This window comes from Quercus suber, unplaced genomic scaffold (assembly GCF_002906115.3).
Source record: "Quercus suber isolate HL8 unplaced genomic scaffold, Cork oak 2.0 scaffold_157, whole genome shotgun sequence".
Taxonomy (NCBI): Eukaryota; Viridiplantae; Streptophyta; class Magnoliopsida; order Fagales; family Fagaceae; genus Quercus; species Quercus suber.
In genome coordinates this window covers 537,496-557,506 of record NW_027069618.1, presented here as the reverse complement: position 1 = coordinate 557,506, position 20,011 = coordinate 537,496, and the positions used below count along the sequence as shown (strand labels likewise).

General features: G+C 35.9%; 2 protein-coding genes across 3 annotated transcripts; one reads left to right on the top strand and one right to left on the bottom strand.

Moving 5' to 3' along the window:
• The first annotated feature begins 5,446 nt into the window (after positions 1–5,446).
• On the top strand, positions 5,447–14,020 carry LOC111992230 (uncharacterized). 2 transcript variants are annotated; one of them, XM_065777519.1, is made up of 11 exons: positions 5,447–5,909; positions 7,183–7,270; positions 8,388–8,479; positions 8,594–8,712; positions 10,346–10,461; positions 10,536–10,663; positions 10,912–10,998; positions 12,410–12,470; positions 12,604–12,644; positions 12,731–12,851; positions 13,743–14,020. In XM_065777519.1, exons 1-11 carry the CDS (start codon positions 5,530–5,532, stop codon positions 13,791–13,793), a joined length of 1,284 nt encoding a protein of 427 aa, XP_065633591.1. In that variant the 5' UTR covers positions 5,447–5,529; the 3' UTR covers positions 13,794–14,020. The 2 variants fall into 2 exon arrangements, with proteins under 2 accessions (XP_065633591.1, XP_065633590.1); XM_065777518.1 differs by having other exon boundaries at positions 5,449–5,909; positions 13,580–14,020.
• Positions 14,021–15,380: 1,360 nt separating this feature from the next.
• Positions 15,381–17,556, bottom strand: LOC111992367 (protein GAST1). Its single transcript, XM_024024237.2, has 4 exons — positions 17,412–17,556; positions 16,192–16,251; positions 15,986–16,019; positions 15,381–15,699 (listed from the first exon to the last, which is right to left on the bottom strand). Exons 1-4 carry the CDS (start codon positions 17,481–17,483, stop codon positions 15,521–15,523), a joined length of 345 nt encoding a protein of 114 aa, XP_023880005.2. The 5' UTR covers positions 17,484–17,556; the 3' UTR covers positions 15,381–15,520.
• Positions 17,557–20,011: the final 2,455 nt, after the last annotated feature.

Below are 20,011 nucleotides of genomic sequence, written 5' to 3'. Positions count from 1 at the left end.
GCTTATTTGAGGGCCTCAGCCCAGACCTGGGAACAGTATTGCCTACACACCCCTGGGACTTGAGCTTTGTAGAGGGCCTCTACTGCAGCCACCCATCAGCGTAGGCTGCAGTCTCAGCCTCCTCCTTGGCACGCTCGGCCATCTCCCTGCCATGGTTAGCCTCGTCCTTAGCCCACCGAGCCTGGTCTTTAGCCCATTCTGCCTCCCTCTGGGCCCCCTTGGCCTTTGTCACCTTAGCCCGCAGATCCGCGATCAGATCCCTCGCAGTCTGCAGCTGATCCTCCGCCTTGCCCAGGCGCCTTGTCTGCTCCTTGGCCTGGGCCTAGGCGCCCTCAAGACCAGACAGTGCACTGTCCCGCTCCCTGGTCACCGCCTTCAAATCCTCTCGGGCCTTGGCAAGGTCAGCCTCGGAATTCTTCAGAGCCCCGGTGGCTTGGAAGCGCCAATCACTCTCCCGTTTGAGGGCCTCCTTCTGGTCGTTTGCTGCCCCCTCTAACATAAAGATAGCTTGGATAGCCTGCCAGAATAACTAATGTGCTATAAGCCCAATAAAATAAAAAGAGTGGAAGAAGAGTCGAGGTTGTAGCCCTTACCATCCCCACATATCGCTTGAGGCTGAGGAAGACCTGCTCGCTCGTCAAAGAGTTAAGCTCAGCCATATCTGTTGGGAGTAGCAGGCTCCTCTCCAGCGCATCGGCCACACGCGCACCTTCGCCCTCATTGAAATCCCTGAGGGAGGCGTTATCCCTCAAGGGCTCCCCACGGAGCATCGGGGCTGGGAGCCAGGCCTGGGCCTCGGAAGAGGTGGTGTCGACGACCTGCCTCTCCTAGCTCTTATCGCCTATTTTAAGCTGCTTGAACGGCCGCAGAGTAGTGTCCTCCTCTTGCGAGGACACTGTCTTATCCTCCACAGGCCTTTTACCCTTATCCTTCTTCTTCTTGGGGCCAGCAGGCACGAACCCAGAGGGCGAGCGTGTTTGAGAAGGAGAAGGAGGGAGTTTCTGCGAGCGGAAGTCGACCTAATCTTCGGAGGTGGAGTGGGAAGTTTCTGTTGGGACTCCCCCAACTGGCCCTCAATTAGGTCCAGCAAGTTGGTGGTGGGCTTCCTTTTGTAACCCATTGTCGGCCGAGAAGGGGCTTCTAAAGCAAGGAGGTCTGCTTCGGTCAAATTGGGATCACCCAAGTCCTCGGGAGGGTCCTCGGACTGATCAAGCTGAGCGAAAACGTCAAACGCGTCCCTTTCCCCCTCTAGAGCTTCCTCGACGGCCTTGGCGAACGGTTGGGAAGAAGGGGGGACGGCTAGTGTGATAGCTTCCTGGTTTGAGGGCTCCTCGGGGAACGAAAATCCGTCCTTTGTCACAGTAATCCTCTGAAGCCGAGGATCGTTGGCTCGGATGACGTGCTTTAGAACCGGGAACGATTTCTGGGCAGGTTTATACCCCAAAATTATGTGGGCGACCCTAACCTGATTGTCGTCCTCGTTTATATACACCGACGCCCTCAGCACCTTCTGCAAATCTTCCCGGTTGACCAGATGGAAGTGACGCTCAAAAGCGTGCGGGTCTGCAAACGGAAAGCACCACCGCGTTATTAAAAAAGAAAAAGGGGGAAGAAAAAAGGCGAGAACTTGAAACCCCTCCTGTTTCCCACTGCCCCACCTGGTATTCCCTCTGTCGTTGGGCAGTGAAGGCCATCGTGCCACTCCCTTGACACGATGAGGAAATCCTCATTGAACCCCTTGCTGGATTCGAGGAGGCACTAAATGAGCCGCACCCTGTCGTCTCTCGTCTTCAGGTAATACGACTTGCCCTTAAGAAACTGAAAGTTGTAACACCAGTTCACGTCGTGGTGGGTCAACCTTTGCCCCATCTTCTCGTTTAGGGCGTCCACACAGCCCAGAATCCTAAAAACGTTTATCCCACACTAGGTGGGGGCCAATCGGAAGTGCGTGAGGTAATCCCTCATCACCGGCCCCATGGGGATCGTCATCCCCCCTTCAAGGAAGGCGACTATGGGAATTACCACCTCGCCCTCCTGCCTGTGTATGCGCCAATCCCCGTCCTCACAATATCTCAGACCGACATTGCCGGGAATTCTGTGGTCGGTGATGAATTTCTCCATCGCCTCCGCAGTATCGACGTATTTCTTAAACCTACCCATCCCAGTTGACACCTAAAAGAACTAAGAAAGAACAGGCGAAGTAGAAGAAAGGGTAGAGAGAGAGAGCTCAGAGAGAGATAGAGCGACTTATTGAAAAGAGAAGGAGCTCCTCGGACAGGCTTTTTGTGCTGGAGGTGCTAGTGAGAGTGTGGCTGAACTCAGGAGGGGCGCACGAGAATTCTTGATTACAAATGAGGAACAGGAAGAAGCGGTTCGTACGGGTATTTATACCCCAAATCGAGGAACCATGCGGGTTTTCCTGCCCATAAATACAAGACGAACCTCCACCGTTGGATGGGTAACGCCTCATTAGATGTGGGGAGCACAGAGCTGCCTGAATTTAATGATGGGCACATTACGTGCTCCGAAACGTCAGCGACGTGCCTTGGGCAGGTGAATAGACCCCAGTACTGACGGGAGGGGGGGGTAAGGCCGAGGATGTCAAAATCCTTCTCCCCGCCCGAGGATGCGTGCAGCAAGATTTTGAGGGGCTATTGTGGGGCCAAAAAATCGGGTAGCCTCGGCCCACTTCAAACCAAGCCCAAATGGCCCACGCCGAGGACGACCCTGTCCTTAGTCGTCCGAGACCTTGGAAAAACGTGAGGACCACCCCACCAAAGGACTCCTTGAATATCCGAGGAGGAGAAGGGTCCGGTGCCACGTGTCGGCGGCAGAAGCACGGCGAAGGAGCAAACCCTGGGTGGACTGTCACCTCTGCATTGAATACACTCACCTAACCCTTCTGGCCGCATTAATGGGGATGTAACCCCTTGACAGGGCAACATCGATCAGGGTGAGCCACCTGAGCACAGATCTAACCTCTGATGGGACAGACGGTCAGAAGGGAGACCAATAGATGATCAACCGGAGGAGGAAGAGAAGGGGATATAAGAAAGGGGAGCAAAGTGTAAAGGGGGGGTTTTGGGGGAAGAAGGAAAAAAACCTCATCGGCCATGGGCCGAGGAGCATCCCCCAGTTGTAAATTGTTCTTAGTATTTTTCAATAAAAGAAAAATAGTTCATGCTTCATGCACGCCGGCGAGCGCCTAAACCTTCGATCCGCTCTCTATAAATTCATTATTCTGGATTCGTTGGGCCTTTAACCCATATCCTTTGGGCTTGGGCTACAAAAACAGACCCTACATTTACTTATTATTGTAATACCCTAGCAATTCACATCTTGCAATGAACTTCGAAATTAATATGTATTTTTTTTAATGTAAATAATATGATCTATTATTATTTTTATACATAAATGATGAGTATAATTTGAAATAATTAACAAACTTTTTTCATAGGATCTCATTCAATGCATTTTATCTTTACTATTGTCTTCATATTATTTAAAGATAAATCCTCCTATGAAAATTGTTTTGCATGTATTTTTGGTATTTCTTGTATAAGATCATGTTTTTTACCATTCCTATCATTTAATTTTTTTAAAGAAAATATCAAGTTAATGGCATTTTGTGAGATAGTATATGCTCTTTATTAGACTTTTTTGTTATTATAAATTTTAGAAATATGCACTTGTGAATTATTTCAGCAACCTGAGAGATCTCAAGATTTATATATATTTTTGTTGCACTGGTCAATGACAAAGAATTTGTCTGCATAAATTGTATAAAATATTATTAATAGACAAAAGCATATTGAATTGAAATTGGGAAAAAATGAAGAGATATTTCATGAGAATGAGATTTTTTAGAAGTATCATCTATACGTGGGGAGGAAGAAGAGAGTTTGTAAGGGGGTAAGAGTTTTTGCTTTGATTTACACGTGGGAATGGTCAAACTTGGGTTATAATATGTAAGGTAAGAATTGAGCCTGAGTTTTTCATAAGGTTTTGTCTACTTTTAAAAAGTAATCAATTTTATAGTGAATAACTTTTGAAAAAAGGTAATAGTAAAAAAAACTTAATAAAAAAAGGTAAAAAAGGTTAAATGCAATAAGTTACTATGATTTATTGAGTAACAGTAAAAAAAAACTTAATAAAATACGTAAAAAATGCTAAATTTATATAATATTAAAAATAAATTACTATAATTTATTGGGTAATAGTAAAAAAAACTAAATGAAAAAAGGTAAAAAAAGTTAAATGCAATATTAGAGTGCCACGTGGCAGGACCTCATGCACTCTCACATGAGGTCTCTGCTTTTATATATATATATATTGATTGATTGTTCAGAGTGACATTGCTGATTTCTTAGTTTAAGTTACTACCTTGCTAGTACACCATATTTAATGGGAGAAAGTGAAGCTAAAACCATTTTTAATGGGGAAAAAGTGAATATAGAATGATACTTACTAGTGCTCACTAAGCATTAGCAACGAAATAATAGAAATTTTATGGACAGAATAATTAAAAAAAAAAAAAAAACCAACATTTGATTGTTGTGACAGATTATTAGTAGTAGATAAAAAGTGATGTTAATAGTGAGTACAAATAAAAATTAAGAAAAACTTGCCAACTCAACTGTTATGAAATTTTTTATATATGTAGTATTTCTTATGAAATAATAGTAGTTAGAAAGTGAAGATGACATATAATGTATTGAGCATATATAATCATTTTCTTGTAAGAGAGGCAATATCATGTCTTCGAATATGTAACATTTATTTTACATTGTATCAATTAAGTGGATGGTTCCTTCTCAAAAAATAAAAAAATTAGGTGGATGGTAATAAGAAAGAGATATTACATTCAACATAAATATAAACATAAATATAAGATACATTTTTCTCACATAGGTCTAGTAGAGTGAGATGCTAGAGAAGTAGATAGGAAATATATATAAAAAAAATGAAGAGTTTGATGTTAAGATAAGCTAATCAAGATAGGTAAGTTATTTATTTATTTTTTTTTCATTTTTGAGAAGAAGATAGGTAAGATAACTGATTCTAAAATAATAATAAAAAGAGATAAATAAGATAACTTTTTAGATATCTGATAAAAAAATTTACCATATATATACATATAATTGTTAGAAAATAATTTAACTAATTTACCAAAAAAAAAAAAACTTAATTCATATTATTGTCATGGGCTTGACTGTGCCAGAGATTTACAAACCTTGGTAAATGGGACAAAAAAAAAAAAAAAATCAACACTGGGTGAGCAATGAGCATAACAATAGCCAATCTAAGGTGAACTCATTGCTGATGTGGAGAAGAAGATGACATGGCAAGCAATGATTGGGCCAAATGACACGACAATGAAAATTAAAAGAAAAATTCTTCCTCCTCAAAATTCTAATTCTTGCCTGGTCAAAAACGCAGAGTTTTATTAAATTGCAAAAAATTCCAACAGAGACATTTTTAAACACAGGGAGAAGAAAACATTTTACACGGAGAGAAAGAGAGTCAGCCATGACAGCTCGCAAGAGAGCTCAAACAGCCACAGAACAAGAGAAACCCAAATCCCAAGACCCCAAAACAGCAGCAACAACAACAACTGCTACTACTACTACTACTTCAAATGAGCCTCCAACTGCGCCACTGAAATCCAAGACAAGTTTCATTCTCAAGCTCTCGCTTTTGCTCCTAGCTCCTTACTTCTACCTCATATTCCACCACTACAACATCGACCGTGACCTCAAGAAATCCATCCTCATCAATGCTGTGCTCAGCCTTGTTGGGTTCCTCGTCACCGTCAAGATCATACCCGTCGCTTCCAGATACGTCCTCAGGCGCAATCTCTTTGGCTTCGATATCAACAAGAAGGGCACCCCTGGAGGCACTCTCAGAGTGTGAGTCTTTTTCACCTTTGCTTGAGGTTTACTTGTAATTCTTTGTTGAATTTATCATCTGGGTGTGTTTTAGATTTTGGTTTTAAAGTTTGAATTTTGTCAGATGGGCATGTGTCAAATTTGGTTTTTCGTTGACTTTTGTCAACTGGATATGTGTTAGATTTGGTTTTTGATTGAATTTTATTAACTGGGCATGTGTTAGATTTGGTTTTTAATTGAATTTGTCTACTGGATGTGTGCTAGATTTTGGTTTTGAAGTTTGAATTTTGTCAGCTGGGTATGTGGCAAATTTGGTTTATGATTGAATTTTATCAACTGGGTATGTTTTAGATTTGACTTTTGATTGAATTTGTCAACTGAGCATCTGGGTCGAATTTTATGAAAGTGAGTTTCTGTTGGATTTTCAATTTTCATGGCAATTGCGATTGGAAGTGTGATTTTTTTACCCCCATTTGTTTGAAGTTATTTCTTGATTGATATTAATGATTTCTATTGGTATGTATCACTTTGCTTATCACTGTTAATGTAAAATCTATATATATAAAGTTAGTTAGATGAGCTGATTATCTATAAGATCCAAGATTTGCATCTGGGTTGTTCAAATTTTGTTTTTTTAATTTTAACGTTTTAAAATTGTTTGTTTATTGGATATTATACGAGCTGCCTCACCCTTGTTTTGAATCGGATTTAATTTTCCTATGAGACTTCTTAAACTTAATAACCATTTTAAAATTGAATGTCTGATTATGTTTGTCTTCTCCTTTTTGGTTTAATACATTCTGTTATTTCTCTTTTGTCAGACTATAGATGAAAACCTGTAAAATGCAGGTTCACAGTTTGTAGGTGCTTGCAAATGGTCCAACAACCCGAAAATAAAATTTTATGGGGGCCAATTTATATATGATTTCTGCTATTAAAAGTTTCAGGAGTTCCTAAATACAAAATTTAACAGGTCTTAAGTAATCAATCAATTTTTTATTGTGAGGGTTTGTAAACCGTAGGAGCAGATATTTCACATGAATGCTTGTCAAAGGGAAATGCTAAGTTCAAAGAAACACCATGAATATTATTGTTAAATTCTGTTCTCTCCCTTTAAAGATTCTTGTCATTCGTAGTAATAATTTGAGATAAGATTTCAGTACATATTTCTTCCCCCCCCCCCCCCCCCTCTCCCCATTGTTTTGTTTATCTATAAATCTTATGTATCTATAATCTTATGTATGTATTAAAATTCCACCATTGAACTTGATTATGATATTATGTATGTTTGCAGGCCTGAATCATTGGGTATAGTTGTTGGAATTGTTTTCTTGGTCGTGGCCATCTTATTTCAGTATTTTAACCTCACATCAGATTCAAATGTAAGTTTATTGTCTTATTTCTAGCTCATGAACTTGTACAAAATTAAAATGGAAAAGAAGAAAAAGAAGAAGAAGAATGTTTGAGTACATGGCTTTTTTAATTATATTGTTCAATTATTGTTTCTTAAATCTTCTACCACCGAAAGCTTTAGTTCAAGTGGTACCTCCCCAAGCATTAGTGCATGGGGCTGAAGGGTGCAGGAGGTCAGGTAGTAGTAGGAGCATAATTTCTAACCATTATCAAAAATTTCAAACTAGAAAATTCATGATAAAATTTTTGCACTATGGGCTTCTAAGTACTGGTAACATTTTGAGGGACCTATGGATATCTATCCTCCCCCCCCCCCCCACCCCCCCCCCCCAAAAAAAAAAAGTATTGAGGGGCATATGGGTGTGTTACAGTCCTCTAGTCAGTTTTTATTCTATCTAATTGTATCCTTCTGAATTTTGAATTTTTCTGTTTTTGAACTTAAGGTTAATGTGGTTATTAAGGACATTTATGATGAAACTATTGCTAGTTTGAATATTCACTGAGGACAAATAAATATGACCAGACATTCTTGTCAAAAAATTGGCAGTGATCTAAGATTTTAAATGGATCAAATTTCAGAATTTTCATGGCTTCTTTTATCTTGATGGAAGTGAGGTGGGGAATGTTACCAGTAGTGGTGATGGTCTGGTAATTGGTTTGAGGTGGGATTGGCATTATAGGGTTTTCAGGAAGGTAGATATTATTGTGGTCCACCTTCAGCAACCTTTAGCAGGCTCTCAGGAAAATGGAGAATCTTTGGGAAGCATGTGAGAGGCATATAATACTTTTGTACGCAATCTATTCTTTCTCTGTCTTCATTTCGCTTGAGAAAGTGGCAGTTGATGGGGATTTTCTTTTCCACGTTTACTTCAAATAAATTCTCTTCTCTTTGTTTCTTTGTGTTTTCTATCGATCATTTTAAGGTAGAGATGTTTTAAGTTTCTTTTTTATAGTTGCTGGGCCTCCTTGGATTAATTTTACGCTCAACTTAAGTCATCATGGCCTTATTCCTAATATCATATTAATAAGTGGGTGACATGCTTTAGCTAGAAGAAAATTGAAGTGTTTACTAAATCAATTATGCAGTGGCTTGTCGAGTACAACGTGGCATTAGCATCCATCTGCTTCATGACATTACTTGGGTTTGTCGATGATGTCCTTGATGTCCCTTGGAGAGTGTGAGTCCCTAGTCATCTTTGCCTGTTTTGTTCTGTAAGCATTTGTTTTAGCATATTTTCTGTACTATTGCTTTGTTAATTTCTTGTATGCTTCCTTGTGATTGTGAAGAGCAGGAAATTACTGCTGCCATCATTTGCTGCTCTTCCTTTGTTGATGGCCTATGCTGGGCATACAACTATTATTATACCAAAGCCTCTCATTCCATATGTTGGCCTAGAGATTCTTGATCTAGGTATGATTTCTGATGTAGAGAAATGATATGACAGATAGAAACAAACCATTGAAAAATGTCTTTATGTTATTTATTCTCTCTCTTCTCTCTCTCTCTCTTTATTACATCAACCTATCTTTCAATCATTTTTTATTTTATTTTATTGTTGTAATATCATTATGTACTGTTCCATTCTCCATTGGTGTCTAAACTTTGACATTTATCCAATGACCGGAATATGATAGAACTCTTTCTGTTACTAATTAATTAGTGATCCTGAATTTCAATGAATATGTGAATATGTAACAGTTTGACATAAATGCATAATATGCTATCACTGTTCCCAGTGAGTTCATGTCAACATTAGAGGGTTGCAAATGATTTGTAACAGATCTAGAATTTGTAGTCTGATCCATCAGTTTAAGCTTATGTATAAAAGTAGGGATGCAGTCAATATTGTGAAATTCTTTCTCGACATGGTATCGCCTATTTTAGGAAGTGTGAAGTGAGTGTAGGGCCCTCCTACTGGGTGAGGCATCAGCTCCTTCATTGTTCAATTTCAGAAGATTTTTGCTAAAACATGGAATTATCCATCTAACTTTATGAGTAGTGTTATTGTGATGATGATTATTGTGAAAGGAAATTGTTTATGGTTTTTTATGATTCTAGACTTTGCTATTCCTTGGTCAATGCCATAATCAATGAGAATGAAACTTATATTTCTAGACAATGCGGCAATCTATGATAATGGAACTTATATTTGATGAATTGAATCGAGTAAAGGAGTGTGCTATTGCCAGCAAGCCCTAGCTCAAATAAGACTTCCTCTTCCCTCAAGAGTGGATAGAGGGTGATTTATCAAAAAACAAAAAAAGATTGGATATAGGGTGAGGTTGTGGGAAACCTATTGGGTGGTGTGTGACTTACTAATTGGAAAAAAATAAAAAGATTATACAAAATAAGATTTAAAAAAAAAAAAAGTGCTATTGGAAAAAGTTTATATCATTATGATCATAATTTCTTGTGTCCTATTTTTGAAGTACTTGCATAGAATAATATGATTGAGCTGGACATGGAAAGTGGAATTTAATGAAAGAAGAAGAGGTGAAACCACTTCTTCCACTGAGGCTTCTGATGTCACCAAATGCATTGTGGCATCAGGGAAGAGACATGGCAACAGTAAGGATGCAGTGGGGTTTAAGGAGATGCAGATTATATTTGCTGTTAGGTATCTGTTTTCTCCATGCACCATTGAAACAAGGTTTAATAGCATAAAGTGAGCACAGTACCAATGAAATATCCTTTTCTAAGTGGTTGTTTTACTCTTGTCCTTTCTCTTAAAGGTATGATAAACAAATAATTTTTTTTGAAGACAGGATAGAAAAATCTACCATAGCACTGCTTGAATTGCATTCATGATCATGCTGTAAACTTCAAAAGTTGGATCCATTGTTTGAATGAACTTAATAAATGGCTCAGTCCCCCACCCCTGTTTGGGGGGTAGTTGGGGATATTATCGTGGTTTGATTGGATTGAATAGGTTCTGCCTGCTCGACTGTGCAAATGCTTTTTACTTGAAATGTTGGTTGTTATTTTAATTGTTGAATTCTTTATCTTTCCAGTCTGTCTTACCACTATCTCCCGGATGTCACAGGATGGATATATAAACTATATATGGGGCTTTTGGCGGTTTTTTGTACAAACTCTATAAATATTCATGCTGGTTTGAATGGACTTGAAGTTGGCCAAACAGTTGTCATTGCATCTGCTGTAAGCATGAAGACTCGTAAAACAGTTGGATTATAATTTTGTTACAGAATATGACACATTTTACCAATTTGCAGATTTTGATACACAATATCATGCAAATTGGAGCGACTACAGATCCTGAATATAAGCAGGCCCATGCATTCTCTATTTATTTAGTTCAACCCTTCCTTGCAACATCATTGGCATTACTTTCTTTCAACTGGTAGTGATACATTATCTTGTTATGGATTTTTTATTTTTTTAAGCCTTATTTACACTTGCTTATGATCATTCTTTTTGCAATTTCAATTAATTCTTTGTAATCTGTAGTTGGTTTTTTGGAACATATGAATGTCCATTTGTAATTCTTTAAGGAAGCTTGCCATTTTCAGCTTTCCTTTCTTTTTATAAAATATCTCACTTATAAAAAAAGTAATTATTCTTGTTTTTTTTTTGTCTTGCTTATGATAGGTACCCTTCATCAGTTTTTGTTGGAGATACTTACACCTACTTTGCTGGGATGACTATGGCTGTAGTTGGGATCTTAGGCCATTTCAGGTTTGTTATCTTATGTTCTCTTCTGAAGTGTATGTGCTTCAGACAAAGTTGGGCTTTTCTTTTTCCTTTTTTTAGCCAAAATTATATGTTGTACTCGTCTTAAATATAGGAGAGAGAATATTTTTGTTTTCCTTGATTTGTGTTTGGTAGAAGGCATAGAAAATGGCAGGATGGAAAATTAATATACAAAATTTTCCTTTTTTGGTTTGGAAGAAAATTGGAAGGAAAAAAAAAATTGTAATTGCTATAATTTTACCGCCATGCCGTTGTCATAAATCATACCAACATTTTTCAATTTTATTTTTCATACAACGTAAATGGGCAAATACTAAGTTACTAACAACAACAACAACAACAATAACAACAAGTGGCATTCATTCATGAACCCCTTGTTCATATCAAACCCACCGATTTCTTTTGAGGACTCCTCTGATCTAGCTGATCAAGCACTTCAGAGCTTATCTCAGCATCAAGATTTCCAATCTCTCTCCAACACTTAATTCATACTTCTCCTTTTTCTCCAAAATTTGTGGAAAATCAGATTCCTGTTTCTGTCCCTTCTTTTCTAATTTTTTTTTTTATTTTTTATTTTTTATTTTTTATCATAATATATCTATATATCTTGTGGTGTTCTTAAAAAAAATTGGTGTTCTTTAATTTATGCTCTGATTTGTTTTTTCCTCTTTCATTTGGTACTGTTTTGAAAGTTAAGTCGGGCTTTAGGTTACTTTCTGATTATGAAATTATGGGTTACTTTTTTATATACAATTTAAGCTCCAGCCCCATCTAAAGCATCATCACCATTGATTATGAACCTCTTTCCTCTTTTTCATAATTATCAGGTTTTCATTGTCTGAATTTGAATAATTTTTCCTTGGTTAGGTTGGTGTAGCCCTGAAGGTAGACTTAATTTGATGCCAAAATGAAATGTTAGAAATGGGTAGAAGAGGGGCAAAATTGTCATTGTCTTTTCCTTTCCTATTTCCTCTCCTCTTTTCTCTCCAATTCAAGCAAATTAGATATTGTGGGCACAGGTGGAGAACACTTGGTCATTTTATTTTCTTATTTATTTATTGTTAAATCCATGACATTACCCATTTTCTCTCATACCAAACACAGGAAAAAATCAACTTCTTCTCCATTTTCCTTCCCACCTTCCCCTAACCAAACATTCTAAAGCTCATTTGGTTGCTGATCTAATGTGCTGTTTATGCATTCATTAGAAGAAGAAAAAATGCTAAGTTGGTGGATCCTCTCCTGTTTGCATTTCATCTAAATCAATGCTACTTTTATAGAGTTAATCAACACAATTAAAAGTTCACTAATCTTCAATACTGTTTGTATTACTATGCTTATCTACTCCTAATAATGATTTTTTTGTTGTCTTTTCATTTTCAAATTTTTGTTGCAGTGAAACGCTGCTGGTTTTCTTTGCTCCCCAAGTTTTGAACTTCCTCTTATCACTCCCGCAGGTTTGATCTAATAAGCTCTCTCTCTCTCTCTCTCTCAACACACCAAAAAAGAAAAAAATCCTGATAGTTTAGAACTCTACTACATAAGAAATAAATCTAACCTATGTTTGAAAAAAAAAAAAAAAAAAAACAGCTTTCCGGTTTGGTTCCATGTCCACGGCATCGTCTGCCTAGGTAGGTTCATGTGTCCTAAGGATTTCTGCTCTAGGAATTGGCATATCTTTTCCAATAACATCTGGCATATCTGTTTTGATCACCAGGTTTGATCCAAAGACTGGACTACTAACTGGGACAAATGATGGGACGCTTGTTAATTTTACTTTAAGACTACTTGGCAGGAAGTCAGAAAAGTCACTTTGCATTGTTCTTCTTGTTTTCCAGGTGATTTATTAATGTTATATGTTTTTTGATCTGTGGATTTATTAGTAGTAATCTTCAAATGCAAGAGCTCTTGCCTAAACCACCTGAATAGTATGCAATCAGAAATGAAAACCCAATTGTTTGTTAGTTGATGCAGAAAGGATTTGAAAAAAATAAGAAATATAAGGTAGAAACAGAACCCTAGGCTTTATCAGATAAGGGTTCTTGGCATCACCTTAAAATCAGAGAATTTAAAATTTGAAATAAATTTGCCTGCTGTTCCTGCATCAATGGTCCTGCCTGTAAAACCCTTTTAGGCTTGAATGATTGTGAAATGTGTGTGGAAAGATCTAACTAACTCTTGCCAATCCCACCCAGTAAACTTTGGTTCTTAAGTTAGTGATTTAGAAAATGTTGATCGAGTCAATGTTATGCAAACATGCTGCTTTAATTAGGCTTCCAATACCAACAGAAAACAATTTTGTTCTATTTTCAATTTTACTCGTGCCTTTACAAATTGGTTGCTTACCAGTGATAAAGTTGACTGGATTTCACTACAACCCAAACCTTAAGAGTTTCAGCTTTTCTAGAGATATTGGGACGATAATTGGGGAGGAAAATATTGTTTGTGTTTTTCCTAATCAGAACTCATGCAAGAGAGTCTATTGGATGCTACACATGTTTGCATATGTGTTTTTATGTCTTGTGCAAATATGGCTCATATGTGCATTCATATCCATTTTCAACAGGCTATTGCGTGCTGCCTCTGTTTCGCACTGAGGTATTTCCTCACCGGTTGGTACAAATGAGGCGGCAATGTCAAACAGATGATCTTCCTAGTTATATTTATTAACATCTGGTTAACTTTTCTTACTTGCTGGATATTTAGTAATATGACCTCTTGCTGTAAAGGTGGTTAAAATGCCAAACGTACTGGAGAATGCAAGTAGCTTGCAGTTTTGACATTTTTGGAGATCAGTCTAAATGACAATGTACTGGTTAGATTGATTTATAGTTACCTAAATGTATTGTGGCCTTGTGGCCCTGGGAGAGTAGAGGACCAACTGGCTGAGTATATCTTTCTGGAAATCCAAGATAGAGTTAAAGTCAATGTCAGTGCTGATATTTCTCTTATTATACAACTACACCTTTGTTATATGATTAGTGCTGATATTTCTCTTGTTATACAACTACACCTTTGTTGTATGATTATTGATGATGAATCCATATGATATGCTGGTTTATAATTTAGGATTAGACAGTGGATGATGCATCTCTTTTTGAAAAAATATGAAGATTTTTTGGCTAGACAATTGAACCTATTTGATGTGTTTGTTTTTTTTTTTTTTTTTTTTTGGAATGGAATATGGGTTTGTATGTAAACTTGAAATCCAAAATTGGGTAATTGTTCTGGAAACTCTGTTGCTTTATGGTATTTTTAAACTCTACCCCTCCAGCGAAAGGAATAGAACTATTGTTTATGTAGAACTATCACGTGTCACAATGAATCGCCAGACAAACTTTCTGAATATTGTGACTGTTAAGCCCAAAACAAGAGTAACAATCAACAAGCTAGACACAAATCTTAAGGATAAAGAGGAAGACCCTTAAATTTTTTACCTAGGACATTGAAAATTGACCCAAAAAAAAACTTCATTTTCTCTTTACCAAAGCCATAAGACAGATTGAATCTGCTTTTACCAATTCCTCCTCCTTAGACAAGGTTTTCTCATCATCCGGGACATTTGACTGATAAAAAAAAATGCATAAATCTTCAATCATTTTCCTAACACTTTGATTATGTGTTTTTTTTTCCTCTTTAGTTTCTACCATTTCAAAAGTAACAAAATTTGAGTAAGATTTAAATTAAATGTTTCTCATATAAATCTTTTAAAAAAAATATCGAAATTTATTGCTAAATATCACATGTCACAGGGTTGTCCAAACCAACCTAGCACCAAACAAATCCAACCAACTTGGCCCCACCTGAACTTAAAACAACTCAATTTGAGTAGTTAGTGGTCAATGACATGTCTCTGGTATTAGAAACTCGAGGGGTGTGGGTTGAGTGGCAGTTTTGAGTTTTGAAACTCGACAGCAACTGATCCGACGAATGCAAACTCGTCGGAAACTAGCATCCTCCTAACCTCGCCCTCTGTCTTTGTCTCTGTCTCTGTCTCTGTCTCTCTCTCTCTCAGCCTTAGATCTAGTTCCTTCGAGATTCGAACTAGTTCCTTCAAGATTCGACAAGAAGCCCACAGTCGTTGTTTTGTGGTTTCGCCTAAAATCGAATTTCGACCACTTGAGTCGAAACCAACTCAACCCATGCATATGCTGAGAAGTTTAGGAACTATGGTGATTTTTTTAGGTTTGATATGATGGCCTTGAGGGGTTCAAATTTGTTGTGTTTTCTTGAATAAAATCAATTTGTGAATTATTCAAATTTTGTGTGTGTTTTTCTGCATTTGATCAAGTCTTAAATCTCTTATTCAACAACAAAAAACTTTATCATTTATATATCCAACAAAAAATATATTAAATCACATAAGGTAAAAAAAAAAAAAGTATCCATTCAACATTCGATACAAACAAATGATACCATACGGAAGAAGAAAGAAAAAAAAAATCCCAACAATTTATATTGCTCACTACTCACTAGATCACAACAATTTTAAGCAATGAAAGAAATTTCAAGGACATTTGGGTCCTCCTCTCTTGGTCTTCCAGTTATTGTAGCAAGGGCAGAATTCCTTGTTCCCATAAGTTCCTGGAGGAACCACAAGCATTTGCACAGCACTTTTGCAGAAGAACATGCATGGCTTTTTGAATGCTGTTTTTGAACATCTTTGGGTGCAACGTGGAGAACACTCTGCAATATTCAAGTATATACAAAAACAATATGGTGAGTCTCTTTTCAAAAATTTATTCCAAAGAATAATCTAAAGAAAGTGCTCCACTGGAAAAAATTTCTCTCTTTTTTTGCTAATTTAATTTATTTGTAATTTGATTAAGAGAAAAACAATTTTCCAAAAAATTATTGAAATTTACTTTGAAACTTTTATCAGTCATATTTAGTACATAATTAATGTTGCCTAACATAATTCTATTAATTTGATGTGACTTCAAGATGCTTTAATTAATTAAGCTGCCATTACCTTGAGGTTGAAGACTGCCTTGGGTTACGCCATGCTGAATTTCAATAAAAAAAAATAATAATAAAAAAATTAAAAAAAAAAAAAAAAACTAACATAAGAATTTCACAAAAATTCTAAAAATAATTATGGGATTTTCGGAAATCATATGGAATGTCCATCTACAAATACATCCGGAGAAAATTTTGTTCATTTTACAAAAATCTCACCATGGGAAGGGGGCTAATTTGATGTGGCTGTGGAGTTGGAGCCTCAGTGATGATAGCCGCCTGAAAAAGCATTTTAAGGACATATTATTAGCAATAAATAAATAGGGAGATGCTTTGAGGAAAAAGAAAAAGAAAAAAATAGGTACGATGAAATTTAAATAAAAGACCTCATCGATTAAACTAATTGAAACCCACCAATTTGAAAAAAATATTTACAATGATGCATTTGGGGACAAAAGACCAATTGTACAATGATACAAATACAAAATAGTGGACAAAAAGGGACAATCATGAAATAGATGACGGTGAATGTCTAAGAATAAAATTGGGCAGCCCAAATAATTCTCAATATGGTCTCACTATTAGCATAACTTTTTTCTACCACAAATCATAACATGTTATCTCAATAATCATGAAAAAATAATTATAAAAATGTTGTGTATCTGTACTTATTACCTTTGAACTTTGAGTAGGTGCAATCTTGCAATAGTGGCATGTGAAATTTAGTTCTTAAAGGTAGCTTGTAGCATAGTGGAGGTTTTTCCCTACAAATGGTCTTTCATCAACTCATCATGCATAGCTGCGTACAAAGAAGTGAACGATGAAGTTCACTAAACTACCATGTTGTCGACTCATGATCACCTTGTCACCCAATGACTCTCATACTTTTATTCTTCTTATCAATTATTATTTAGGCAAAACTACAAATTTTTTTTATCATTATGTATTTATTATAATTTCGATTTCACCTATTCATTAAATTTTGTTAAATTTCATCCTTCAGTTATCAAAATAAAGTTTCTTTAACTATTAATTATATCAAATTTATCCCTCAACCTTCAATACCAAGTCACTTATATCCTCAAAAGTTAACTTATTAAAGGTAAAATTAACTTAATTTTGAAAGTTGAGGGTCGACATTGACACAATAAATAGTTGAAGAATAAAATTGACATAATTAAATGTATAGAAATAAATTGAAAAAACCCAGTTACAAAGAACTAAAAGTGTAATTTGACCTTTTAGTTACCAAACAAACAAAAAAGAAATAGAATTATCCCATTTTTTTTGCAAATAGCTAACACTAAGTGGAGTCTAGAGTGAGAGGTATCTTCACTACAATGTCTCTACTTTAGGTCTTAATCACTCTTAAATCAAAGAGAGAAATGTTGAGGTAAAAGAAAAAAAAAATCAAAAAGAGTTATAAGATTGTAGCTTACATGGTTCTCTACTAGTAAATGCAGCATCATGATGACTACAGAGAACATTATAAGGCATAGCTTCACTGCCATTGTAGGGAGAGTGAATTTTAGTGATTATGTGAAGATGGATGCTTATCATTTATCATGGAAGTTTAGAGTATTTATAGGCAATTTGATTACTAGTACACTACGATTTGGGATTTGAAATATTTAATCTATTTCACATGCATGAAAGTTATAAGTCAGTTTCTGTAGCAGTTTCAGACAGCAACATAGACAAAATTTGTAGCTTCCAAAATGACAAATAAAACTATTGCAATGGACAAAATACATAAATATAGAGTATCAATTAAAATTACCAATTGTACCCTTCATATAGTTTATGTTTGGGCAGTAATAATGAAACTGTACTTTGAAATTATTGCATTGCTTTCTACCCTTATCCGTTGTATGTAAAAAGAAATAATAACAAGGAGGGAAAGTCATCTCATTAGTTCTTTAGTTTGTTTATTTTGTGGATAAAGATTTAGATTTTTGGTAAATAATACTCTTCATCTCTTAATTGGACAAGTATCTCAAATTTGAAAATTTTCGAGTTAGCCCTTGAAATAAAAATAAAATAAAAATAAAAACAATTTTGCACATCTGTTTTTCTATTTATGTGATTAACAAGATGCTTAAATACCCCATTTTTAGGGACTGAGTCGAACAAATCTCATATTTAAGGTCCAAAATCAAACAAAGCTTCTGGACAAAATTATTTCATGTTTTTTTTAGAAACCAAATCCTAACTTTTTAAATTTAAATCACCAACATCAAATTCACCCCAAAGTTTAGAGACCGGACAATATTTTGCTACAAATTTGGTTGTAGCCAATGGTTACAACTTCCATTAAAAAAATTAACATAACTACACATGAAATTTTTTTAACCATTTCATATAAATATATGAAAATTTTTTAACCATTTCATATCTATATAAATATATAAAAAATTAATTTTTGTTGGATTGCAAGTTCTTTATGTTCTTAACAAATATATGAAATTCTGTCTTAGTTGGATGTCATTTACCATTCAATCTATAAATTTATTTTTATGCATAATTTTAGACTACAAAAACATGAAATTTAGACATTTAATTGATCACATAGCTAGTGACCTCTGATTTTCTAGAAATTTTGCAAGCATAAAGGATATAAGAAAAAATATATAATCCAATGGTGGATTTATCAAAATTTATATCCAATAAAAAGATATTGAGTAGAATTGTAGTAATTGGCTACAATAAAGTTTGTAGCCAAACTTTGTCCAAATATAATTTATCCATAACTTTTCAACCCTGTTGTTTCAACCTAAATCATGCTAGTTTCATTATTAAAAGATGAGAGAGATAAAATGGGTTATCATACAGCTTAGCTTAAGATTAAGGAGAATTTTAATGGGGCCGGTTTGGATTTATGCCTTCTGAACCTTTGAGTAGTGGGTGAGATTCAGGATAACCACATCTATTTTATTATGCTAATCAACTCTAGGCACCAATAGTTTGAGATTGAAGTTTCTTTTTAATTTGCAATGGCATCGCTTTATACATGTAAACCATAGACAAGGATAAAAAAGTTTCACTAAAGAAATTCATATATTTTGTGTCAATTAAGGCCAAATTGGTCATGTTCATAAAAGTATGGGTTTGTAATGGTGTTCACTTCCAAAGCTTCTTTTGATTCTCATCCACGTGAAATGGGTAGGTTGAAAATGATGTGAGGCCTACTCACATGTGCATTCACATGCCGAACTTTAGGTTTACTAATGCCACTCAAACACAAGCAACACAACAGAGATTGATTAAAGAACTAAGCATAAACCATACACTCAACACTCAATATCCCTTCTTTGTCTTCATAGGTTGAGCTGCCTATTGTTAAAATGCTTTCTCTTAGTCTATTCCACTCCCGTGACTACCTTGTTTTGTTGCTATCTTTACTGTTGTAATGTTGGAAATCCATCATCCATGTGTGTGTATGAGAGAGAGAGAGAGAGAGAGAGAGAGAGAGAGAGAATATGCCATATTGGCTATTGCCATAGCCGCCCATCTGAACCATTAGGATTAGGTGTTCAGTTGGTTATGTTAGTTTCCTCTTGTGAACTTTTCTTTTGTTTCTATTCATTATTCAAATACCCGATAACTATTTGAATGTTGTTTGAGAAAATGACAAAAAAAAAATTCTCTTTTTTATGTGTGTGTATATAGTTTAGTTAATTGTAAGAATAATTCATGAACCCCACACCACTCAATGATGACATGAATCTTTAAGAAATTAAGACTGGTATTGTGCATCCTTGCATATTAATTATAAAGAATCAAAGGTGTAAGGAAATTTGGATGGATTAGTGTGATAGGTACATGAAAATGCATCAGTACCTTGAAGACTATAGATTATGTAAATTGCAAAGGCATACATGTAGGATTGTTATCAGTGTGGATCAAGTTTACCCAACCGAAGACCCACAAAGCATCCACATGGGCTAAAGATGAGTGAAAATTTTAGAGAGAGAATGCATATAGTTATAGAATACATTGTTTTTGGTATGAAGTTAACTTAAGTATCATTATTTAGCCC

Coding starts and splice junctions, on each gene's coding strand:
- LOC111992230 (XM_065777518.1), top strand. CDS start 5,530: ATGACAGCTCGCAAGAGAGCTCAAACAGCCACAGAACAAGAGAAACCC. Junction 5,910..7,182: donor CCTGGAGGCACTCTCAGAGT/GTGAGTCTTTTT, acceptor GTATGTTTGCAG/GCCTGAATCATTGGGTATAG. Junction 10,999..12,409: donor GGGATCTTAGGCCATTTCAG/GTTTGTTATCTT, acceptor TTTTTGTTGCAG/TGAAACGCTGCTGGTTTTCT.
- LOC111992367 (XM_024024237.2), bottom strand. CDS start 17,483: ATGGCAGTGAAGCTATGCCTTATAATGTTCTCTGTAGTCATCATGATG. Junction 16,252..17,411: donor ATTTACTAGTAGAGAACCAT/GTAAGCTACAAT, acceptor ATGCTTTTTCAG/GCGGCTATCATCACTGAGGC. Junction 16,020..16,191: donor AAATTAGCCCCCTTCCCATG/GTGAGATTTTTG, acceptor ATTGAAATTCAG/CATGGCGTAACCCAAGGCAG.